Source organism: Danaus plexippus, chromosome 6, assembly GCF_018135715.1.
Source record: "Danaus plexippus chromosome 6, MEX_DaPlex, whole genome shotgun sequence".
Classification (NCBI taxonomy): domain Eukaryota; kingdom Metazoa; phylum Arthropoda; class Insecta; order Lepidoptera; family Nymphalidae; genus Danaus; species Danaus plexippus.
The window spans coordinates 8,129,598-8,149,800 of NC_083540.1; the positions used below are offsets into that span (position 1 = coordinate 8,129,598).

The window sequence follows — 20,203 nt, forward strand, 5'->3', positions numbered from 1 at the left end:
ACTTTATCTACTCTTCAGGTAATTTTAATGTCTATGACATGAAAAACTAAGTTCCACTCGACTTTTTAAAATCTATTTTTGTGAAGTATATCGTTTAAATGGGGTATTTTATTCTAACTTTTTTTACAAAATGAAACTCTTTAAAGGACTTTTATTTGAGTTTAAAACAACAGAAATATCATCAAAGAAGCCATAGCTTAAATTTAAAAAAGTCAGAAATAAAAACCATTTGTCATTACCTTTGACTTTTACAATGTAGATATTTCGCAATGGTTGACAAAATATGACAATTCATGGTCAATACTTAAACAATAACAATAATCAGTCCGCCGACAAATATAAAACTTAATACACATTTAAATATGGCTACAGAAGCTTTGTTTGGTTGGGATTTAACTTTTAAAACTGTGGAAAAAGATATAAAGCAAAAATCTGATGTTATTATTGCTTTCATACATTGGAATTTGACAAAGAGAGGCTTTCGAAGTATTGGAATTGGCGATGAAGTAAGTAAGCTGGTCCTTATAATAAAATAGTAAATAAATGTTTATTACACCTTTTAATATTTGCAGCGGACCCTATCAGGAGACGAAGAAAGAAGCGAATTATTACCAACAGGATGGAATGACAAGGATAATTATACTCTTCGGTATGTTTATGAAGACAAATTATACATACTCCATGGTCTGAACAGTGATGGGAATCTCATTGTTAATTTAATGGTAAATATAACATTACTTGATTTAAACACAAAAAAAACTATATGTTATATATATTTACGTAAGTAATTAAATGTCTTAAAATTTAGAGATCTGAAGACCTGGCTGTTTCGAATATTGCATTGAAAGTGGAAGAATCTGTCAAAGACATGAGCGGTCCAATAGACAAGGTCATACCTGGCTATAAAGATCTTATGTTCAATGTGAGAAGAGACCTTATTGATACAATCACCGCTAGGTCGACATCAAGTGCTCAAACTCAGACCATCGGGAGTAAGGAATTTCATTTAATAATATTCAGTCATATGTTGACTAAAATTAAAATAGAAACATTTGCTTCTTTTGCACTTATTCAATAAAACTGTTTTAAGACTGTTCGCCATCTAAAATTTATTATATAAAGACATGCATAACTCTAATGGAATTGTTTTCATGTTTACAGATAATACAAATAATCCGAGGCCCCCAATTGAAGATCCTTTGAGAATTCCGCCAAGACCTGCACCTGGCATAGTCCCAGAAAATCCTAATTTATGGTTAGCAAATAACAACTGTTAACCTTTTTTTTTTTTTTTGATGACGCAGGGAAACTCTTTTTACGAGCCCTCTCACCGGCCTTGGTGGGGCCGGAGAGGATGTGTGAGACTCGACCTGGGCAGGTCCCTACTCACTAAAACCACTGCGAAAGCCATCGGCCGCTATGTTGGTGCACCCCGGATCTGTCAGCGACAGGGCAACAACTGTTAACCTTAACTGAACATAAGCAAAAAAAAAAAAAAATTATAAATGCTATCTAAAAATACATAATTTGTGAATAAATTATTGCTGTACAATATTTACAGGGATCTTCCGCCTGCTAACTTGAGAAATGTTGGCCGATCTGATCTAGACCCTTTCGCCCCTATGGGTGGTGGAATGCTTTTCAATCCATTCAGTCCTGGTCGTGATATCGAAAATCCTGGACTAGGAATACCTGGAGGTTTACCCAGGTAATTAAAAAACAATCAATGTCTATGGATATGGCAACATTTAAATCTATAAAAAATCACATTCAAACTAATATTAACTCATTATACCTTCGGTATGAGCAAATTGTTGTCAATAGTATCAAGTTGACTATGAATTGCATATTTGTATGTGATCAAAAACAAAGTAAAAAGTATTTGTTCATGTAGTTTAAATTCTTAATAATTGTTACCGACTTCACTTGATATGTCTTACCTTACTAAATTTAAATATGCATAAAAAAATTAATATAAATGATATAATACATATTATGTGATTAGATTAATATATTACTATATATATATATATATAGGTAACTAATAAAGTGTTTCAAAATATAATGATTCATTTTGTGGAATAACATGCTGCCCTAAAACGAGGACTGTTTTCTTTAAAGCATGCCCTGGTCACAAAACTGTAAATGACAAATTATACCATAGGAATTAATATTAGTGATAGTTATTATGATGTATTAAGATTTATTATTGTTGTTGAGATTATTTCTTACTAAATAAATACTTCATTCTCGCAGGGGTTCTGTACCACCTGGAGCTAGATTTGATCCGTTCGGTCCTCCGGGGGTAGGTCCACTTCCCGGGCGACGCCCGCCACCACCGGACGCTGATCACTTACCACCTCCCGGATTTAATGATAACATGTTTATGTAATAACATTATGTACCAATAAATATATTTTATTGTTATTCAATATTCATTGATTACTATAACTAAGAACAAAAAGCAATGTAATTGTGTTAATTTTAAAAACACCAGTGTCTATGAGAAGATTTTATGTAAAATGACATATTAAATAAAATACCAGATTAGTTGAATATATAACAAACTTTTTTGTTTGAAATTAAATTTTGCATACTCCAAATGTGCATTTGGACTTGATTTAGAGTTTCTTAAGTTTTATTCCTTATTTTTTAACTTTTGTAACCTATAAATCTCAAATTATTAAAATAATTTATGAGTTCATACTGAGATCTTAAATTTTTATGTGAGATCCTAGAATGCATTTTTATTTATGTGTAAGTAAGACAGGGATGTAATAAACTGAATCAATATATCATTTTGTTACTTTTAACAACAACTATATGTAATTTAAATAAATAATATGTTGAAAGATAACACTTTTTACCTATGAAGTATTTGGGGACAACCATAATTATTAGTTACCTTTTTTTTTAGTAGAAAATAGTATTTTTCGTTTCATAAGGTAGCAATCTTGATGTTCTTTTTAGTTCTGGCAACTTTTAGATCAGTCCTACATTTTTTTTGTGCGAGGCACACGTCTCCCGCGTGTGTAGTCAATTTATTAGCTGTTCACGGCTGAATCCGCTCAGGTTTTATTCAATGTGTATGGCTGTGGAGGTAAGAGTTTTAATTTTGTTATAATTAACTCATTTATTGTATTATTGAACAAAAAACCGAAGGTCGTGTCCTCCCCAAGTAAGGACGTCACTGCGGGCGTCGTGGTACGATTATCATTTTCCTTTATATGTTAACGTTGCTAGAGTTTTCCACTCCTTTAAAAACACGTCTATAACACAGCAATAATTGTGTTCCAATTGTATCACGCAATACTTTAACGCAGATAAATGATGATTTTAGGTTAGAAAAAAATAATAATTTATTAGTCATACTTCGTTTAGTTATAATAAATATCAAATAATAGGATCATTAAATTATGCAATTTAATATGAGAAGGCCGTAAGAAAAACTAGGCAATAATAAGAGAATATATATCATATTATCTGTTGATTATTTATACTTAATTATATTTTTTATTTCATCCATATTTATATTGCCAAATAATGTATTTAACACGTTCCATTAAAATTAAATTCGATAATGATTAGTTAGCTCTTGTATTAACATAATACCCTCATTATTTTTACATATTGTTAAGCTTGATAGAGGTTTTGCTTTTATAATTCCAAGTAACCAGCATTATAATAATAAATACATCTTACCTCACATATTTAACAGATAATATATTTACAAACTATACTTTTATAAATAATGGTAGCCTTGGCTTAAAATTTATTGGATAGAAACAATCATAATTGTTTATTATTTATGAAGAAATACAATCACTTATTCAATTGCTTTTCCTATGAATAATTCTTTGTTAAATATAAAGAAAGAGATCTTTAAAGTATATTTATTACAAATAATACTTTCTTGAAACACATGGCATTCTAAATAAAGGATTCTTTGAAAGGGGCTAGGTGATACCACACAATGAGGGGTTTTTTTTTTGAGAAATGCAGGTAACATTCCAAAGAGATTAAAGGTGGGTATGGCAAAGGACCATTCTTACCTGCCTCATAATGCATTCAACATTGAACTAGTATGGATAATTGATATACTATGGACATTTAAGTAAAATTACACTTGGTTAAACTCCTACTTGGACATTTTTAATTTATTTACAGCTATATTTTCAATTCATTATAAGGTTAACATAGTGACTAATTGTTAACTGAAACCCAGTTACATTATAAATTTTTTCATATTTATCACTTTTTTTAGGCAGAAATAACCAATAGATTATCATTTATATTACCATAGTAAATATACTGTGTGACCATATTTTTGTAGTTCACGGCCACTAAAAGTACACGTTATTAATGGAAAGGACACCTTGGATTAACAACCTTAAGCTATTATGAATAGGACTTGATTTGATATGTATGAGAATCGTGACGTCAGAACTGTGCGCCCTCCTAATACGTGCGCATTTTTGAAATTAGTGCAATCAGTAAACGCATACATCACTTGTCAACACCAACGTCACTATCGTATATGAATGCGTCCTTTAAGCGTTTCGTTGACGTAAATGGTTGTTTACGTACTAAGTTCCACAATTCATGTCAAAAATAATTGAAATATAACGAAAAAACACATTTTTAAGTTTTTAACTGTAATTATGTTTTAGGATTATGAAAAAAATATGTCAGGTTAAATAAAACTATTTTTTTTTACCTATAGTTTCTTACGTCTATGAATAACCTTAACCGTTGTAATAATTAGTCTGTTATTTTATAATCATCACTAACTTCCTGTTTTAATATACATTATTCTATCAGGTTCTGTATTAGGGCTCAGGACATCGACCCGTCCTTGGCTAGCGTGTTGACCCTGCCTCTGCGTTGCCGTCTGTATAGACCCGTTATTCCCGAATATAATACGAATATTTCTAGAAGACTACTGTAAATATTGAATATTAAACGTTTGTATATTGTACCGATTGAGCGAGTTTTGGACCAAAAAAATCAATAAAGAATACATATTTATCTATATTCCGTAGGTATATGTGAATGTACATTTTTAAGGTCACTTAAATATCGCTTGCGGTTCAGGCTATATACAAAAACATAAAATAATATGCCCAATTCCGGAGGTACGGACTTCTTTATGAGTACTTTATTTAATTAGTTTCGACGGGCCCGAATTCTGGCGAACGAGATTATGTCATTCGCTGTTGGCATAGAAACAGTCAATTAAAATTTTAAAAACTACAGACAAGTGTATGATTTAATTAATGTAAAGAATTTAAATAAACCTTTTAAACATTAAATATAGAAGATTCGTTGCTAGCTAGTAAATATGGAAGTATTGTTGACTGTGTTTTAATTAAGAACAAATAATCTCAGGGCGCTAAGAATTGCGCATGATATGAATCATTTGTGACGGAATGCTGTTCGAATTTGGAAGATTTAGATATTTAGAGTGTAAGTTTTATGCTCCTTGTTTTATATTAAAGTTATTTATTACAAATAAAATTTTAGTTAGCAATTACAAATAATATAATCGTATATAAATTAAATTATCTCCTTGTTGACATAAATAAATGTATATTTTTATTCAAACACTGGTTGCCGATGCTCTATAGTCTATAGTCGTAATTTTTTTTTTGTACCGGTTCTTGTTAGTCACTCGAATGATTGCTACCAGCTGACGGCCTCACATCTCACCTATACAGCCTGTTTAACACATGCCTCCAGACTTTAGAAATTTTGATTACGATTGAATTCACATTTGCAGTGAACGTGGAGATTCAATTGTGTCTGAACCCTCCTTAATGGAGGATATTAGAGGAATTCCGTGTTTAGCGAGCCATCGTCCTTAAATTGGTCGTATTGTATGGAGGGCTGGTTATAATGCACCGGTTCGTAGAGCAGGCTAGGGTCGACGCTCGCAGCTCCTGAATGGCTTTCGGACTAAAAGGGCGTCGCTCTCATCAGACTTTCAATACATGTACGCGCATGTATGATTGTCTCACTAGTGACTAGAGGATTAAAATCATTTTATATGTGGCTTTACTACAAGAATATTTTATATTATTTTATGAAGATTTTTATTAATGGCAACATTACATGTAACGTCAATTCGAAATACATATAAAAAAAATATCTTCAGTTATATCAGTGTGTAACAAATTATGTAACAGATAATTTTAAGGTATTTTGTCAAATTTATTCTCCTTACGCGAGACTTTATCTTTACACATACTGTTAATAATTAAAAGAAGTAATTTTTTCCGAAACAGACAATTGTTTTTTTTTTCATAAATTAATTATCTATTTAAGAGTTTTTTTTAAATATTTGTTTCATTAATTAATTTATAATAGGTAATTTTAAATTAAGTATTCCTCATGTGATTTATAATAAAAAAAGAATTATCATCGTATCTGAAAGATAACATTCAAATGATATCAAGAGATTTTTTGGGTAGAAACAAATAAAAAAGTGTTTGTTCTTTGTGATTTTTTATCATGAAGCAAATAAAGAAAACGCATACGTAACTGTTATTGTAATGTAATTTAAAAGTCCAATTGCATTATGGGATATGGTTAAAGAAAATTTTGTTTTGGAATAAAATGCGAGAACAAATAGGATCGACGCAAATTCCCTGGAAAATGTTGACGTCAGTTCACACACCTACACGAGGTCCGTTCAATTTATTTTAACTAGACTACGTCTTTAACCGACTTTAAAACAACGAGGTTTTCAATTCGATTATATATATTAGCGTGTGCAAATTGTACGTCTATATATAGATTTTTGTTTTCCGTTCAATCTTTAAGGCTTGTTTACCAGTCACATTATTTGTGTTTAGATTCGATGACAGACCTATATATATGAGAATTTCATCATCAAGTTAACTGCTTGGGAACTTATACTTCTTACGAAGATTTATTACAATTTTTCTTCTATATCTTTGATATTAACGTCTTTTGTCTTAGTGAAATAGTTTTGTGGTTTAAAGTACACCCCTATTACTATTCTTGTGTCCTTCTAAACCTTAAGTTGTCTAAATCTGTTATAGCTCTATTTTTTGGTTAACCACAGTTTCGCAAAACACTTCCATATTATAAGGAATGGTATTTCGCAATCCCTTTACCTGTTTTGAAAATTTGTGTTACCTAAGCGTTTCATCCAAGTGTAAATTAAACAATACTAAACCTATCATCGTCAAGAATAAAACTTTTAAATCACACGTTCTGAAAATAAATTTACTTCTCGTGACATAAGTTATGTCTGAAAATTAGTATAAATACATTCTAATCAACACGTAAAATAATAAATTATAATATATGAATACTAAAGTACCAGCATACCTAACCTAACATAGCTGGGACTTGGATATTTTAGGTTCACCAAGTCGTCTGTTATTTTATGAAAGGGGTTACAGCGGCACTTCCTATCCAGGTCAGTGAGCTAGGTCACGCCTCGACCGGAGCGCCACGGTCAGGACACGGCAACGACACGGATACGATATATACATACATGTCACAATCACTATAACATATTTAGTACGGAGTATCAAGCTGGCTGAAGCTGTATATTTTGTGTCTGTGTGTGTAACGCAGGCTTTATTTTAGACATGATCTGTATTCGTCTCTGACGTCACAGATCACCTTTTTGTCCTCTCCTCTATTTATCACTACTATAGAATATGGTTCGTCTGTTACGTCACAGCGACGCCATTTAATTTACTTTTTTACGCTCTATCTGAAATAATGTCGCATAGTAAATACTAAATATTCGTTCACATAATTACTATATTTATTTAATAACTAATCCGATTACGATGTTAGTTGTTATCGCACAATAGTTGTATTCAAAACACTAAGAAAATGTTAAATATTGTTGCACACTCATGTTTACTTCCTTTATGGATAAATTGATTAAATTAAAAGTAAAGTCCAAACAAAAACTTTCTTTAAAAAGACAATTATGACTAATCTCAATTTATGCACTTCATCATCGTCATTTCATTTATCATTTTAAAATTAAAAATTATGATTTATCTCGAACGTTTAAATCGCTATCAGAACTCACACGAATAAAAGTGAATTGACGTCTGAAAGAAATTGTTTTTATACTTATTCTGACGTTAGAATTGTAATTCTATTTATAGCTTGGTATCTAAAGTCGAAAGTGAGTTTTATTGGTGGAACGGCTGAAGGAACAGAGTGTAGGGGGCGCAGGCGGAGTCGATGACCGAGTATTGATCCCCGCGAAGTAGGTCGCGACCTCTATACCGTTGCATAGCATGGCAGGGCTGCAACTCTTGTGTACGGACAACACACTAGTTTACAAATAAAACTATTAACATTGTTATTTAAACATGCCGCGACTTGTGTTGAAGTGTATCTCCCGGTTGCTGTTCAAAGCGCCGAAGGTCACCAGCCCTATAAACTTTTCTTATGGCAATTCATAATTTTAATAACCGTTATCATGTTTCAGTTGAAGTTATTTAAGTCACGTAAATCAGCGATGTCCCTTAGCCGGTACCAATTAAAACTTTGAAGGCCTCACGATAAATTGACGTACAAATATAGAATTGTATCAAAGGTACGTCGTCATTTCGTTTCGTGTGTTACAAATGTTTAGGGAGGGGCAGAAAGCGGTCGTTTTAAGATAATCCCCGTAGATCCCACTAGATGCATCTAGTTCTAGTGGTTCTGCTTGAGTTCGTGAAAGTTGATTTGCACCAACTCCCCACCATTCCGCTGCAACACAAACCGCTCATGTTACATTCACTTTCCACTGTCAGAATGTTTACCCCCGAGCGTCTATTCTGGGATGTTTATTGTCTTCGATCGTTGAAATTAACGATCCATAAAGTCAGTTTGATATATAAATTTTCATCATTCGTTATCTAAGTATGATACAATCTAGCGGAACGGCCATAAGGTCTTATCGAACGGAAAATTCTCGACACTGATATTTTTAACATATCTTTGATTTGTTATCGTCGTAATAGTCATAACTAATTTTTTTAAACTAGTTGCGACTTTGTTTATACAATTTTCTAAGAAGTTTTAATTGGAAGCGCCGACCTTCTTATGTTATTATTGCAACGTGATTGCGTCGCGGGAAGTCTTATTTATTTATATATAGCTTAAGAGATATTTATTTTTATACGCAAACTCCATCTGCCATCGGAAAAGTTTGACTAAATCAGTTGTTTTCATAGAAAACATGAATTATACAAATATACGTGTATTTCTGTAATAATTTCGTAACAGTATATACACGTGGATGTTTATTTCGGTGGCAATTCACCGTCCCACAGCGAACACGTTTTTACGGTGACTGCAGACTTAGAGCAACAATAGTTTTGTTCCGCTGTTTGTTCAGAACCGCACGTTGTTACAGCTTGCCACGTGGTCTGTTCACGTTGATCGAGAAAAGCTCATTCAGATTATATTACCGTTGCCTAATTTAACAGTTTTCTTCATACGTATCTGAATTGCTATTAAATGCCTACGGGGATTTACTTCAATCTGTAATCTAAACTATGTTATCTAAGTCTATAATCTGACGTAAATTTTACGGAATCCCTGATAGTGGTTTCAATGTTGTAAATATTTCATTTTAATAAAATATGTGTATATCTTTGATACGTCGACTGATTTCAAATCGGTAACTGCCTGGTCTCTCACAGTATTTGTTTTAAAAACCAAATATTATGAATTTTCATTCGTTCACGTTCATTACACAATTTTCATTTTTATCACCAACAACATGAGTCATTATTTCACCATGTTTCTCAGTGTGACGACAATACCTAGAACCTAATCCACAGTTGTTTGTGACAATTGTTGACAGATATGTTAAGTGATTATGTCTATGTCAATTGCACCTTTTAAATATTATCTTTGTAATTTACTATCTGTGCTCTCCTCATTTTTCTTTTCACCTGCAAGTTTTTATTAACTAATTCCTCCATTGGGCTGTTGGGATTTTAAGGTTTTAAAATGTTTATTTTGACAATTTATGCGAAAATGCTTCTCAACATAAAAGTATTATTAAATTATAATTAACTCAGTCTTACTTGATTACACACAAATATGCTATGAAAGCAAAAATAAAATTTTGAAAGTAAATGCATTCTTTCCCTTTGTAGTAATTCAGGTAGAATTTGTGAGGTACTTAATGGTATTCCGAAGAAGGATGTTAGTAGCATCATTTCCGTTTTGTTCTAGTTGTTACCTGGTCATGTTTCATAGAATTAAAAATATTTTGATATATGTATCAAGTCCGTGACTGGTGTTAATTAGTTAGTTTTGTAATTCATTGGCTATATTAATGAAATCAAAGTTGACTAGCTTTGATAAATATGATACAAATTCTAAGAAGACCCATTTTTATGTTGTTATTTACATACTTTGTTATAATGAACGTAATTTCTGGAATATATATATCGTTAATAACGCTACAACGTATATCTTGCAGCTGCGTGGGAGTTAGCCTGGATTCTTTCATAGTTTTCTATTTAAAGGACGTGAATGTCGTCAGTTTATCGAATTTTCTAAGGGTTAGGTCTCGATTACGATTTCTAATTACGCACTATCTGGCCGATATAGTCAAAACATGTCTATAAAGCGATGCTCGTTCATTCTTTAATGATCGCACTCGAATATTATTAGCGGATTGTTCCCGTCGATGTGTTTAGTCTCGCATCTGCCATAAAATATAATAACTTCTAAAGCTTCGTGTGCTAACCGTCGCTAAAAGTTAGGCGATAAGTTTTGATATGTGTGTGTGAATGATATGCGTGTGTGGCTGGGATGACGCCATCGCCGGCGAGGGCGGGTGGCGCGGGTGGCGCGGGTCGCGCGGTGCGGGGTGCGGGCGGCGAGCGTCGCGGTGACGTCGCCTCGCCGGTCGCAAATTCCTTACTTCCCGTTCCCGCCGGCCGCCAGTCTCTGCTCGAACGCGGCACGGACCGTGTTGACCCGTTGCGATGTGAACGCCTAAACTCCTCATCTGTCTGCGGCGACAGCTTCTGTTACTTGTGCATCAGCTATTAGTTTGACGTTGTGTTAAATATTAACTTTTCTTGATTTCATTTATTAGTGTTTCAGATATTCCGCGGGAAACATGTAAGTGACGTTTCAGTGTCATACTTTTGTGGTCCGCTTTACTGACACGTTCTAGATACGCTTTTAAACCCACATCGAAATAGATCTAATTATTGTAGACTTTTTGACCTTTCAATGTCATAATATTATCAGTTCCGATACTGTTATCGTGTAATTTCGTCGGATTCGTTTGAATTTCGGTGTTGGTGTCAACAGGTGTTCTTCAGAGCGGTAGTGTAGTTTTTCATGGTTGCTTTTCAGTCTATGGTCTTAATTTTAAATAATTCTCTGTACTTATCAAAGTTCCACGATGTATCCGTATCTAAGTTTAAACGAACGATATAATTATCGGCACAATTTTTTCCGACCTCAATCATCTTACCGAAAAAAAAATTAAATTATTAACACTATTTAATGCATAAGACTAATAAATATATTTTACTTAGATACGTTGGGACTGTCAAGTTACCGTTACGTACCTAAGGTTTAAGACGTATTTTTAATATTCATTTCTGAAACGGACAAATGTTTTCATAATATAAAACTGAAATTTTAAAATAAAGTGCAATTGTATAACCAACATAACATGATACGAAATATAAATGTTATTGAATATATATATACAATATAATCCGTTTTAAATGACGCGTTTTTTAAATTTTTAACAAGCCTGACTATCAACGTTGACATTTGTCTAGTGTGTCATATATATAGTGTGTTCACGTTGGCATTGGTAATTGATATTGTATATGTTAACCTTCTGTAAGTACGTAAAGAAACGTCAAGCGATCATTATATATTCTCGTAGAGAAAACAAGCAAAATTGTGATTATATACTATAGATTATTCTGTAAAGCCGTTTGATTGGACGCATGTTGAAACATGACAAAACAAACGTCTCGCTTATACTCTTCTATAGTTTGCATGCATAAAACTAATCACTGTCGGATAAAAATTTCTACTCACTTCACATTCTAGCGTCTCGTTTGTTTATTTATATTTTGTTTGTGTTTAATTTTAAACCACATTAATACAATTAATACAACTCTGATATATTAAATTTTAAAAGTTTTATATACGTCAATCTAGGAAACTTACGAAATATAAAAAAAAAAATGTATAGATGTTTTTTAAATATGGCAATAAAGCCTCAACAAGAGTTAAGTGCATGTAGTTGTTGTCTGACCTCGATTGAGTACTTCCTTTGTTGTGTTCTATAAATTTATCCCTGTTTTTTTTATTACGTTTAAGTGTAATAAATTATTATCACTTGGTTTCTCGTTCAATATTCCTATTGAGTTATAGATTTTTTTTTTTCAATATGCCTGCTCTTATTCCCTTTACGTGAACTAATAATCTTGCTTGAATATCGTTGAAGCGTTTCTATTTAGCTTTCTCGTATCTCGACTCATCTAGGCCACGTTAATCCAGGTTGTGTTTGACATGCATAATGTTTCAAACGAGCTGCACATGCTATTACATACGGCGGGTTTAAACAAGCTATTTAGACTTGTTGTGGTTAGCTTCGTCCTTTGTGGCCGTTGTGTTTGCCACGTGTATGATCGCTACGACAAACAAACAGTTGTTATAGGTGCTAATTACAAGATCAAGACTCGGTATAATCTGGCGTTACTTATTCGTTTATTATTTACATATGAAATTTTCAGTGACAAGGTCATACAAATGTGCTAAAAGACACTAATGGCTGAATGTATTGCGTTAGTAAGTTGAAGATAGATTGATGATACCTATTCTGATTTAAAAATAACAAAGATTTTTAGACGTAGATATCATGGATTTTGTTAGCTAAGGTCCTATCGAATACTTCAGATAATAAGCACTACTTTATTGTAATGATGAGTTTTAGCCTAACATGAGTTGCCTGACTTATAAATGGTATTGTGTCCATAATCTATGTGTTCCATTAAACATGTAAAATATTACTAGAGTTGTCTGTGTTAGTGGCTGGTGTTGAGTTCAACGACCGAAGACGAGACTTCGGATTTTAGAGAATATTGCACCCTTGGACCATAGTGTGATTCGATCGTTTGCAGGTTAAATAATTTCTGTCTACAGTCTAGACTCTAGACATAATAAACGTATGGTGTATTAACGCCCTCGTCTGTTTTGTTATTTTGGTGGAAAGGATTAACCGAAATCATCAGTTTACAGTCGAACTAATTTTGTAAGGAAATGTTAAATATTGATGTAACGTAATTATCATGAACGCTGAGATGTTTATCTTTGTTCCCATCCTCCATTTATACTAGAGCTCGGAACTTAATTAAAACAATATAATTACGAATGTAACAATTCTAAAAGCGACTAATTATTATTCTCCTTGTGCTGTCCAAATACCGAGAGTGAAATACGCACGTCGGAAACCTCTTGATCTGTTTGGCTCGTTCCCAAGTCTGAGGTTCCTCTGTGTTGTCTTGATACAGTCAAATTATAAGTAAAACACTAAATACCAAATAAACATTTCTTTATTTATATGATATTATCGGCGAAACATTGAACTATCAGCAACCACGTATGTTGATTATGTGGAAAGTGAATATTAGTTTTATATATAGTGGATGTCCATTGCTGTCTATCTGCCAAATTTAGTTGCGCCATCATTTTGATGTGTCTCACCCACACAGTGACATCCTAAAAAATATATTTTTGAAATGTACCATCACTATAAGAGATGTTCTGAGGATAATATGAAGTTTGGTTGGTTAAGAAATACGATATATTTTCATTTGTCTTCAATTACATACATACTATTAAGTAACGTGTGCTTATTAATTTAACTAATATAAATTGTTTCTAATTTAATAACCACCTACAAAGTAACGGATGTCATTAAGGGGGCGCGATGTAAACAGTTGTATTGTATTGTTTTCAGCTGGGCATTTGTTCTGTGGCGACATTGATGGAGTTCCGCTTGGACAGCGCGGAGTACTGCCAGGCTCAACACAAATAAACCGGCTGGTTCAAGACGCGGCTCACGGCGCCGAACCCGAACCCATGCTGGGAGCAAACGACGCACGCACCCCGACCACTGCGCTATATACACCCCCCTTGTAAGTACACACTCGACTCGCTAGCTATTTGTTTTACTTCACAGCAAACCGTATTACGAGATGTTTATCAAAATACACAATGTGTGTTGCGTAATGTTTATATTAAAGTTATCATTGTGCTTGTACGTGCCGGAGTGATGTGAATGTTCTAACGAGTGATGCGCCATTGGCACTGAATCAGAACTCTCAGGATTGTACTCGACTGGACATGTACTCGCATGACCTTAACACTGCTTTCGAACTGTGAGCTATTTTTAAAAAATATTTTTAATTCCGTTTCAGTCGCCATTAGTTGTTTGACGCTATATGTCCAAAATGATGAAAGTATTCTGTGTGTGTCCGCCTCGACGCGTCCGAACTAACGTGTCTATCGTTTCTGTTCCAGTTTCCTTGAATTCGGATCCCGCTGCTGTTAAGCGTATAATTTGCTGAAGTTAACGTCTTATGTTGGTCTCATAATTCCTTATTAGTTTCGACCCCAAATTCGGAAACTCTGTACTATAGTCTTTGAATGCGGTCGAGTGGTTGAAAGCGACCTCGATGCGGGTGGTTCTAATCATATAATTGGACCCTTTTTAAAGAAAAGTCACAAAACTGAAGTGTGTTGTGTGGAAATAGAGTGACAATTTGTCTGTTACACTCTCGACGGATCGCTGCGGTGTTAGTGACGCGTGTGTTACGTCTAGCGAGCGGTGGACGGTTCACGGTTGACTATCGACTGTGACTGTTGAAGAGAGATAGAGAGAGAGAAAGAGAGAGAGAGAGATCATCGTCATCATGAAGCAGAAGGACATTAGGCCGGCGCCGTCTCTCATAGAGTACAAGAACATGCGCTTCCTCATCACAGACAGGCCATCGGATGTGACCATCCAGAGCTACTTACAGGTCTGTATATTGATATCTATTATAATCGCATCACACAAACACGACTATCCCAATAACTTCCCGAGTACGACAAAGAAACATAACACATAGTTATTATATATTGACAAAGCCTTAATGTTAGTATCCCTGAACAAACCTGCGAAGGATCTGTTTAAAGTTAAAATTATATCAACATTTGACGATATTGAAGCTCCCGAATTCTATATTATACAAAAAAAATTTACGTCCCGACTCCCACGTTACGAAAACTTCATAGATATGAAAGTAGCCGGTCACTAAACGCTGTCCTCAGCGTCGCCTAATCTTTATAAACAATCTGCTGCATTCTGTTGAATGTTTTATGTTTTTGTTTGCTTAATACCTTGGACGTTGAGTCGCGACCTCCGAACAAATAGCACTTGAAGTGGAGAGACTAAAGACGAGGGCCGATATACAGGCAGTTTGTTTTACAAAACTCTTTTCGATTAACTTATCAGCTATCATACCGTAATAGACTTCAAGGATCTTTGCTAACACTTTCGCGAGTATTCATTTAAATGAAAACAATATTTTTCGGATTACTACGCGTATTTTATTATTTTATAACTACATATGTACTCCCGGCGTTTCGGTTACTATGCAGCAACCGTGATTACGAGCAGGCGAGATGTGATGCGACTAATAAAATGCGCGTAGTAATCCGAAAATATTAGTTTCATCCTTTGTTAACAATCATGTTAGTTCAAAAAGTTTTTATATGAAGAAAAATAATTGTCTTTAATTTGTTTTATAATATGTTAATTTCTAAACGTCACCCGACGTCTAGTCCGTCGTTATATGTATTGTCCAAAACAATTAACCGTGATACATTTTCTTAGCCGATCGCCTCGTCGGTAATTCTATCGATTAAACTGTGACGTCAATGGAAACGATATGTGGAATTGATAACATCATTAGCGTATTGAAGTTATCGTAACATTTCTTTTATAAAGAAAATATTTTTAGGGATGAAAGAAGTTTATAGTGTACTTAAATAAAATTTTGAAACGATCCAATACTCATTTTTTTAATTTCCATAACAATACTCTGTCAGAAAGACATTATTTCTAATAAAAAGCGATAAATTTAAACGTAGTCTCACTTAATTCAGCAAACAAAATATATGCACGTACTTTAAGTTCCCAATGTTTTATCAATAAGTCCTCTCTAATAAGTTGAAGCGCCACAATTAAATTGATAAGTGCCTCACAAACAATGAATAATTGACGTCATTGAATGTCATAATTCAAGGAGCTGAGAAAGCACAACGTGTGTACGGTGGTCCGCGTGTGCGAGCCGAGCTACGACACGTCCCCGCTGGCCGGCGAGGGTATAGAGGTGAGGGACCTGGCCTACGACGACGGCACCTTCCCACCGGCCAACGTCGTCGACGACTGGTTCGAGATACTCAGGGACAAGTAAGTCGACCGTCACATATGTTATGAGATGTAAGACTAAGACTGGAGAGTATTCACTTCAATGAAACTAATATTTTACGACGAGATGGCGTCTGCCCGTGATCACGGATGCTGCAAGCCAACCGAAACGTCGGGAGTATAGTTTTGAAAAATAGTAAAATACGTGTAGTAATCAGAAAAATATTAGTTTCATTCAAATCGTACATGTCATGAATATAATTGACCCAAAAAAAAACTCTGCCGTTTGATAAATTTATCGTTAGTATGACCGTCTCTAACACTGTACGTCAGTCTGCTCGTGTTCACGGTTCTGTATAGTAATCGAATAACGGGATAATCTCGTACTTAGCCAAAACAAAATTTAATTCTGAACACATTTAATTTTTCTGCTAAGCAAATCCCAGATCACTGTTATTAGTATTTAATATATGGTAATAGCTGGAATAATTACGTCAGCGTGCTTATTGTTAAGCTAAGTCGTATTAAAGTGAACCTCTTAACAACCACATGTAGGGACAAAATTATTCCCAGCCACAAGTTGCTAGAACTCACTGGTTGTTAATATATATATATTTAAATGGTCGTCTTTAGTATCAGGTTATTGACCAAGATCACGAATCCCCTTATTATGTACCAGTTCGTTCCTCAAACGACAGATGTTTATGATTACGTAGAAATTTACAGCAATTTATGCCTTACAGAATACAAACCAATGTTCTATCATCAAGGATTTATTTAAAATTTCGTCCCACAGTAAAGTAGTTGGTCATATGTATTTGGAATGCAGCTTTGATGCTAAATAAATGCAATACGATTCAAATCTGAACTATCTCTTTGAATGATCACAAATAACGGTCAGGTCCGTATGGACTTGGAGTACAAAAATTATAAGGAATTGACTAATTGATTTGAAGTATTTTGGTGCACGCCAATACTGATAAAAGCCTAGACTCAAAAATACTTTTATCCAAAAATGATACTCATTCATTTTTGTCAACATCCAATCAAATTAAGACAGACAATTTTCTTTTTGAAAATATTGTTTGTAAACATCCTGTTTTTTTGGCAGCTTCCAACGAAAAATTAGGGCTTTACAGCCTTTAATAAACATCTATAACGCAAGAAGATGTTTTCTTCTTAATGTTTTTGCTTAATAATTCTTTAATGTCAGCAATAAACAATAATTGTTGTTGTGTCATCAGAGCAGCTAACAAGCCGGAGTCGGCGGTGGCGGTGCACTGTGTTGCCGGTCTGGGCCGCGCACCCGTCATGGTCGCCATCGCACTCATCGAGCTCGGCATGAAGTACGAGGAGGCCGTTGAGACCATACGGGAGTGAGTACACACACACACACAGAGAGCTAAACACACACATACACGTTTATATAAATCGCATACATACACTCGTCCGCTCCCACTCACACAAGCACAAGCGGTTGTGTAAACACATGCACACGAATGCACTTGTGTGTATTTCCATACAGCGTTACAGATATTATATATGAGATATTACCTGCGCCTAATCTTCCTTATAGATTTATATATGTATGTTTTTTGCTATAAATAAAAATGTATGTATTTGTACTTATCATGGTAACCTATTGTCCACAGCCAACGTCGAGGTGCAATAAACGCGAAGCAGCTCTCGTACTTGGAGAAGTACCGTCCGAAGTCGCGTCTCAAGAAGAACGGCCACAAGAACTCGTGCTGCGTCCAGTAGCGCCGCGGCACAGTGGCGCCGTCCCGCGACAGCGAATGTAGCTCTGCTTTCACACACACACTCACACAAGGGAGCATAGACAACAAACTAGTTATAACTTAACCGTCTCGCCTTTTTTGACAATTTTTTCCTTATTTTTTCTCTAGAGGTGATAACCATTCTGCCTGCCATCATGCTTGGACACATTCTCGTAACGAGCCTTATCAGAGGTGGTTATTATCTCGACCTGTCCCCGGAGCGTTAGTGTTTCTAAACATTTTGAGAGCCTTACTGCAAACTACTTAAAGTGAACCCTTGTGCTGTACTCCGTTAGATGAGCATGTTTCAATGCAAGCCACGACCTGTGTTCACAGTCCCAGCGCCGCCCCGGAGTCTGCGCGCTCGGACCACAATAAGCCACAGTAACTCCCCATAATAAACACCGTCGAGTTAAAATTTTTGTGCTTGCTCTTGTTTACGGTTACATTTATTTTCTTTGTGTGTTGAAATCATGATATATTTCTGCTAATTATAGTTATTTTTTTTTTGTTGTAGAGACTTTGTATTGTCAATAAAAAATAAGACATAATAGGAGGATGTCCTCGTTTTCTCGCTTGCGATGATTCTGTCCGACTTGACTTTTTGTTTCGGAGTCTTCGTTATGTTTAAGTGCAGCCTCGCCTTGGAGTAGTCCTCAAAGAAATTATTTCTCGAAAGTTTTACAACATTGACTAGAAAACCTAAAACTTTATTGTATCCTGACACGAAAGTATGACTTACTGAATGTTCCAATAATAAATTATATTTGAATAGCACTGATATTAATTATTTTTCTATTTCTTATTTATATTATTCAGATTTATGTAATTAGTGTGCAGTTGCATTAATAAAAATATATCAAAATGAAAAAAAATAATCTTTAATTACGAAATGATTCACTTCGGAGTTATTCCATTTCATACATTTGTCTGGAAGCTTGTCTCACGTGACATGTTCTTAACAAAAACATTGTACGTGACAAGCCAATTTTGTATTACAAAGTATAGTATTCTGAAGCCAACATATATATTACGTCCCGTCACTGTAACGACCACTGAAACTATTTCTGCAAAGAAAATGTATGGTAATATAATTTGTATTTAAGTTATAAAATAAGCTCTTCGGTATCAATATCCCAATTAAATGAACTTGGAGTACGATTAAACTTAACGATGTTTTTATAAAAACCTGTTTATAACTGAATCGTGACTAGTGTTAGTGAGACAGGACACAGCCAAGTAGTTTCTGGAGATCGAGCAGGCAGATAACTTTATTTTATGTAGTGTTGAAGTGATATACAGACGATATATGTTTCACAGCTAGCGGATGTTGATTTGACTTTTCATATGTGTATTTTGTAATATGTCCGACGCATCGCGTGTAAACTTCTATAGATCAACAATTATATTTCTCTTTTCCTAATCATGGTCTATTCATTAACGAGTCGCCGCACCCGTTCCCACGTCATTGTTAACAAGTAACGGTTATTTTTACACGAAACATTTTAAATCTTCTATAAAATAACACATTTTTAATCGGAAGTTTTTGAGTCTGAAGATATTACTTTAGCTATAAAAGTATAAAAGAAAACGTATAGCATAAATTTTGTAACCAGGGCTGGATCCCTCTTTGGTGGAGGCAGCTTTCTTTTAGTAAGAAGTATACAGAAATATGTTGCTGATTTAAATTTTCTTTTTTTATTATGAGATTTAGCTTAAATAGCAAAAGTTTATAGTTGTCTGAAGTATATGTAGAGATGAATTACTGCAACTTAGCTCCTACTAAATCTAAACAGAAATCATTCAGCACGGAGCCTGTTGATCACCAATAAACTTGATATTGAGTGCTACGATCATTCTGGAAAAAGGTTAACAAATTATTGCATTGTCATCAGTCCTTGATACGTATGCAGTTTCAAATTATTTAGAAACCGGTGAAAAGTAAGTTCAAAGATTCCATTAC

At 34.3% G+C, this 20,203-nt stretch overlaps 2 protein-coding genes and 1 long non-coding RNA gene across 4 annotated transcripts; 2 read left to right on the top strand and 1 right to left on the bottom strand.

Moving 5' to 3' along the window:
* Positions 1–243: 243 nt before the first annotated feature.
* Positions 244–2,427, top strand: LOC116778751 (proteasome inhibitor PI31 subunit). Its single transcript, XM_061529753.1, has 6 exons — positions 244–506; positions 573–722; positions 809–992; positions 1,162–1,255; positions 1,562–1,708; positions 2,257–2,427. The coding sequence occupies exons 1-6, from the start codon at positions 363–365 to the stop codon at positions 2,390–2,392; spliced, it is 855 nt and encodes a 284-aa protein (XP_061385737.1). The 5' UTR covers positions 244–362; the 3' UTR covers positions 2,393–2,427.
* Positions 2,428–2,962: 535 nt separating this feature from the next.
* Positions 2,963–19,663, top strand: LOC116779145 (PRL-1 phosphatase). 2 transcript variants are annotated; one of them, XM_032673326.2, is made up of 6 exons: positions 2,963–3,100; positions 14,006–14,183; positions 14,569–15,068; positions 16,338–16,504; positions 17,707–17,838; positions 18,115–19,663. In XM_032673326.2, the coding sequence occupies exons 3-6, from the start codon at positions 14,961–14,963 to the stop codon at positions 18,221–18,223; spliced, it is 516 nt and encodes a 171-aa protein (XP_032529217.1). In that variant the 5' UTR covers positions 2,963–3,100; positions 14,006–14,183; positions 14,569–14,960; the 3' UTR covers positions 18,224–19,663. The 2 variants fall into 2 exon arrangements, with proteins under 2 accessions (XP_032529217.1, XP_032529218.1); XM_032673327.2 differs by lacking the exon at positions 2,963–3,100 and adding an exon at positions 10,948–11,133.
* LOC133320845 (uncharacterized) lies at positions 13,509–14,082 on the bottom strand. The gene is made up of 2 exons (XR_009753962.1): positions 13,947–14,082; positions 13,509–13,764 (listed from the first exon to the last, which is right to left on the bottom strand). It is a non-coding gene; the product is annotated as an uncharacterized LOC133320845 (long non-coding RNA).
* Positions 19,664–20,203: the final 540 nt, after the last annotated feature.

Excerpts from the sequence above, each read along its gene's own strand:
- LOC116778751 (XM_061529753.1), top strand. The coding sequence starts at position 363 with ATGGCTACAGAAGCTTTGTTTGGTTGGGATTTAACTTTTAAAACTGTG. Across the intron at positions 723-808 it reads ATCTCATTGTTAATTTAATG|AGATCTGAAGACCTGGCTGT; the intron begins GTAAATATAACA and ends CTTAAAATTTAG. Across the intron at positions 993-1,161 it reads TCAAACTCAGACCATCGGGA|ATAATACAAATAATCCGAGG; the intron begins GTAAGGAATTTC and ends TCATGTTTACAG.
- LOC116779145 (XM_032673326.2), top strand. The coding sequence starts at position 14,961 with ATGAAGCAGAAGGACATTAGGCCGGCGCCGTCTCTCATAGAGTACAAG. Across the intron at positions 15,069-16,337 it reads CCATCCAGAGCTACTTACAG|GAGCTGAGAAAGCACAACGT; the intron begins GTCTGTATATTG and ends TCATAATTCAAG. Across the intron at positions 17,839-18,114 it reads GCCGTTGAGACCATACGGGA|CCAACGTCGAGGTGCAATAA; the intron begins GTGAGTACACAC and ends TATTGTCCACAG.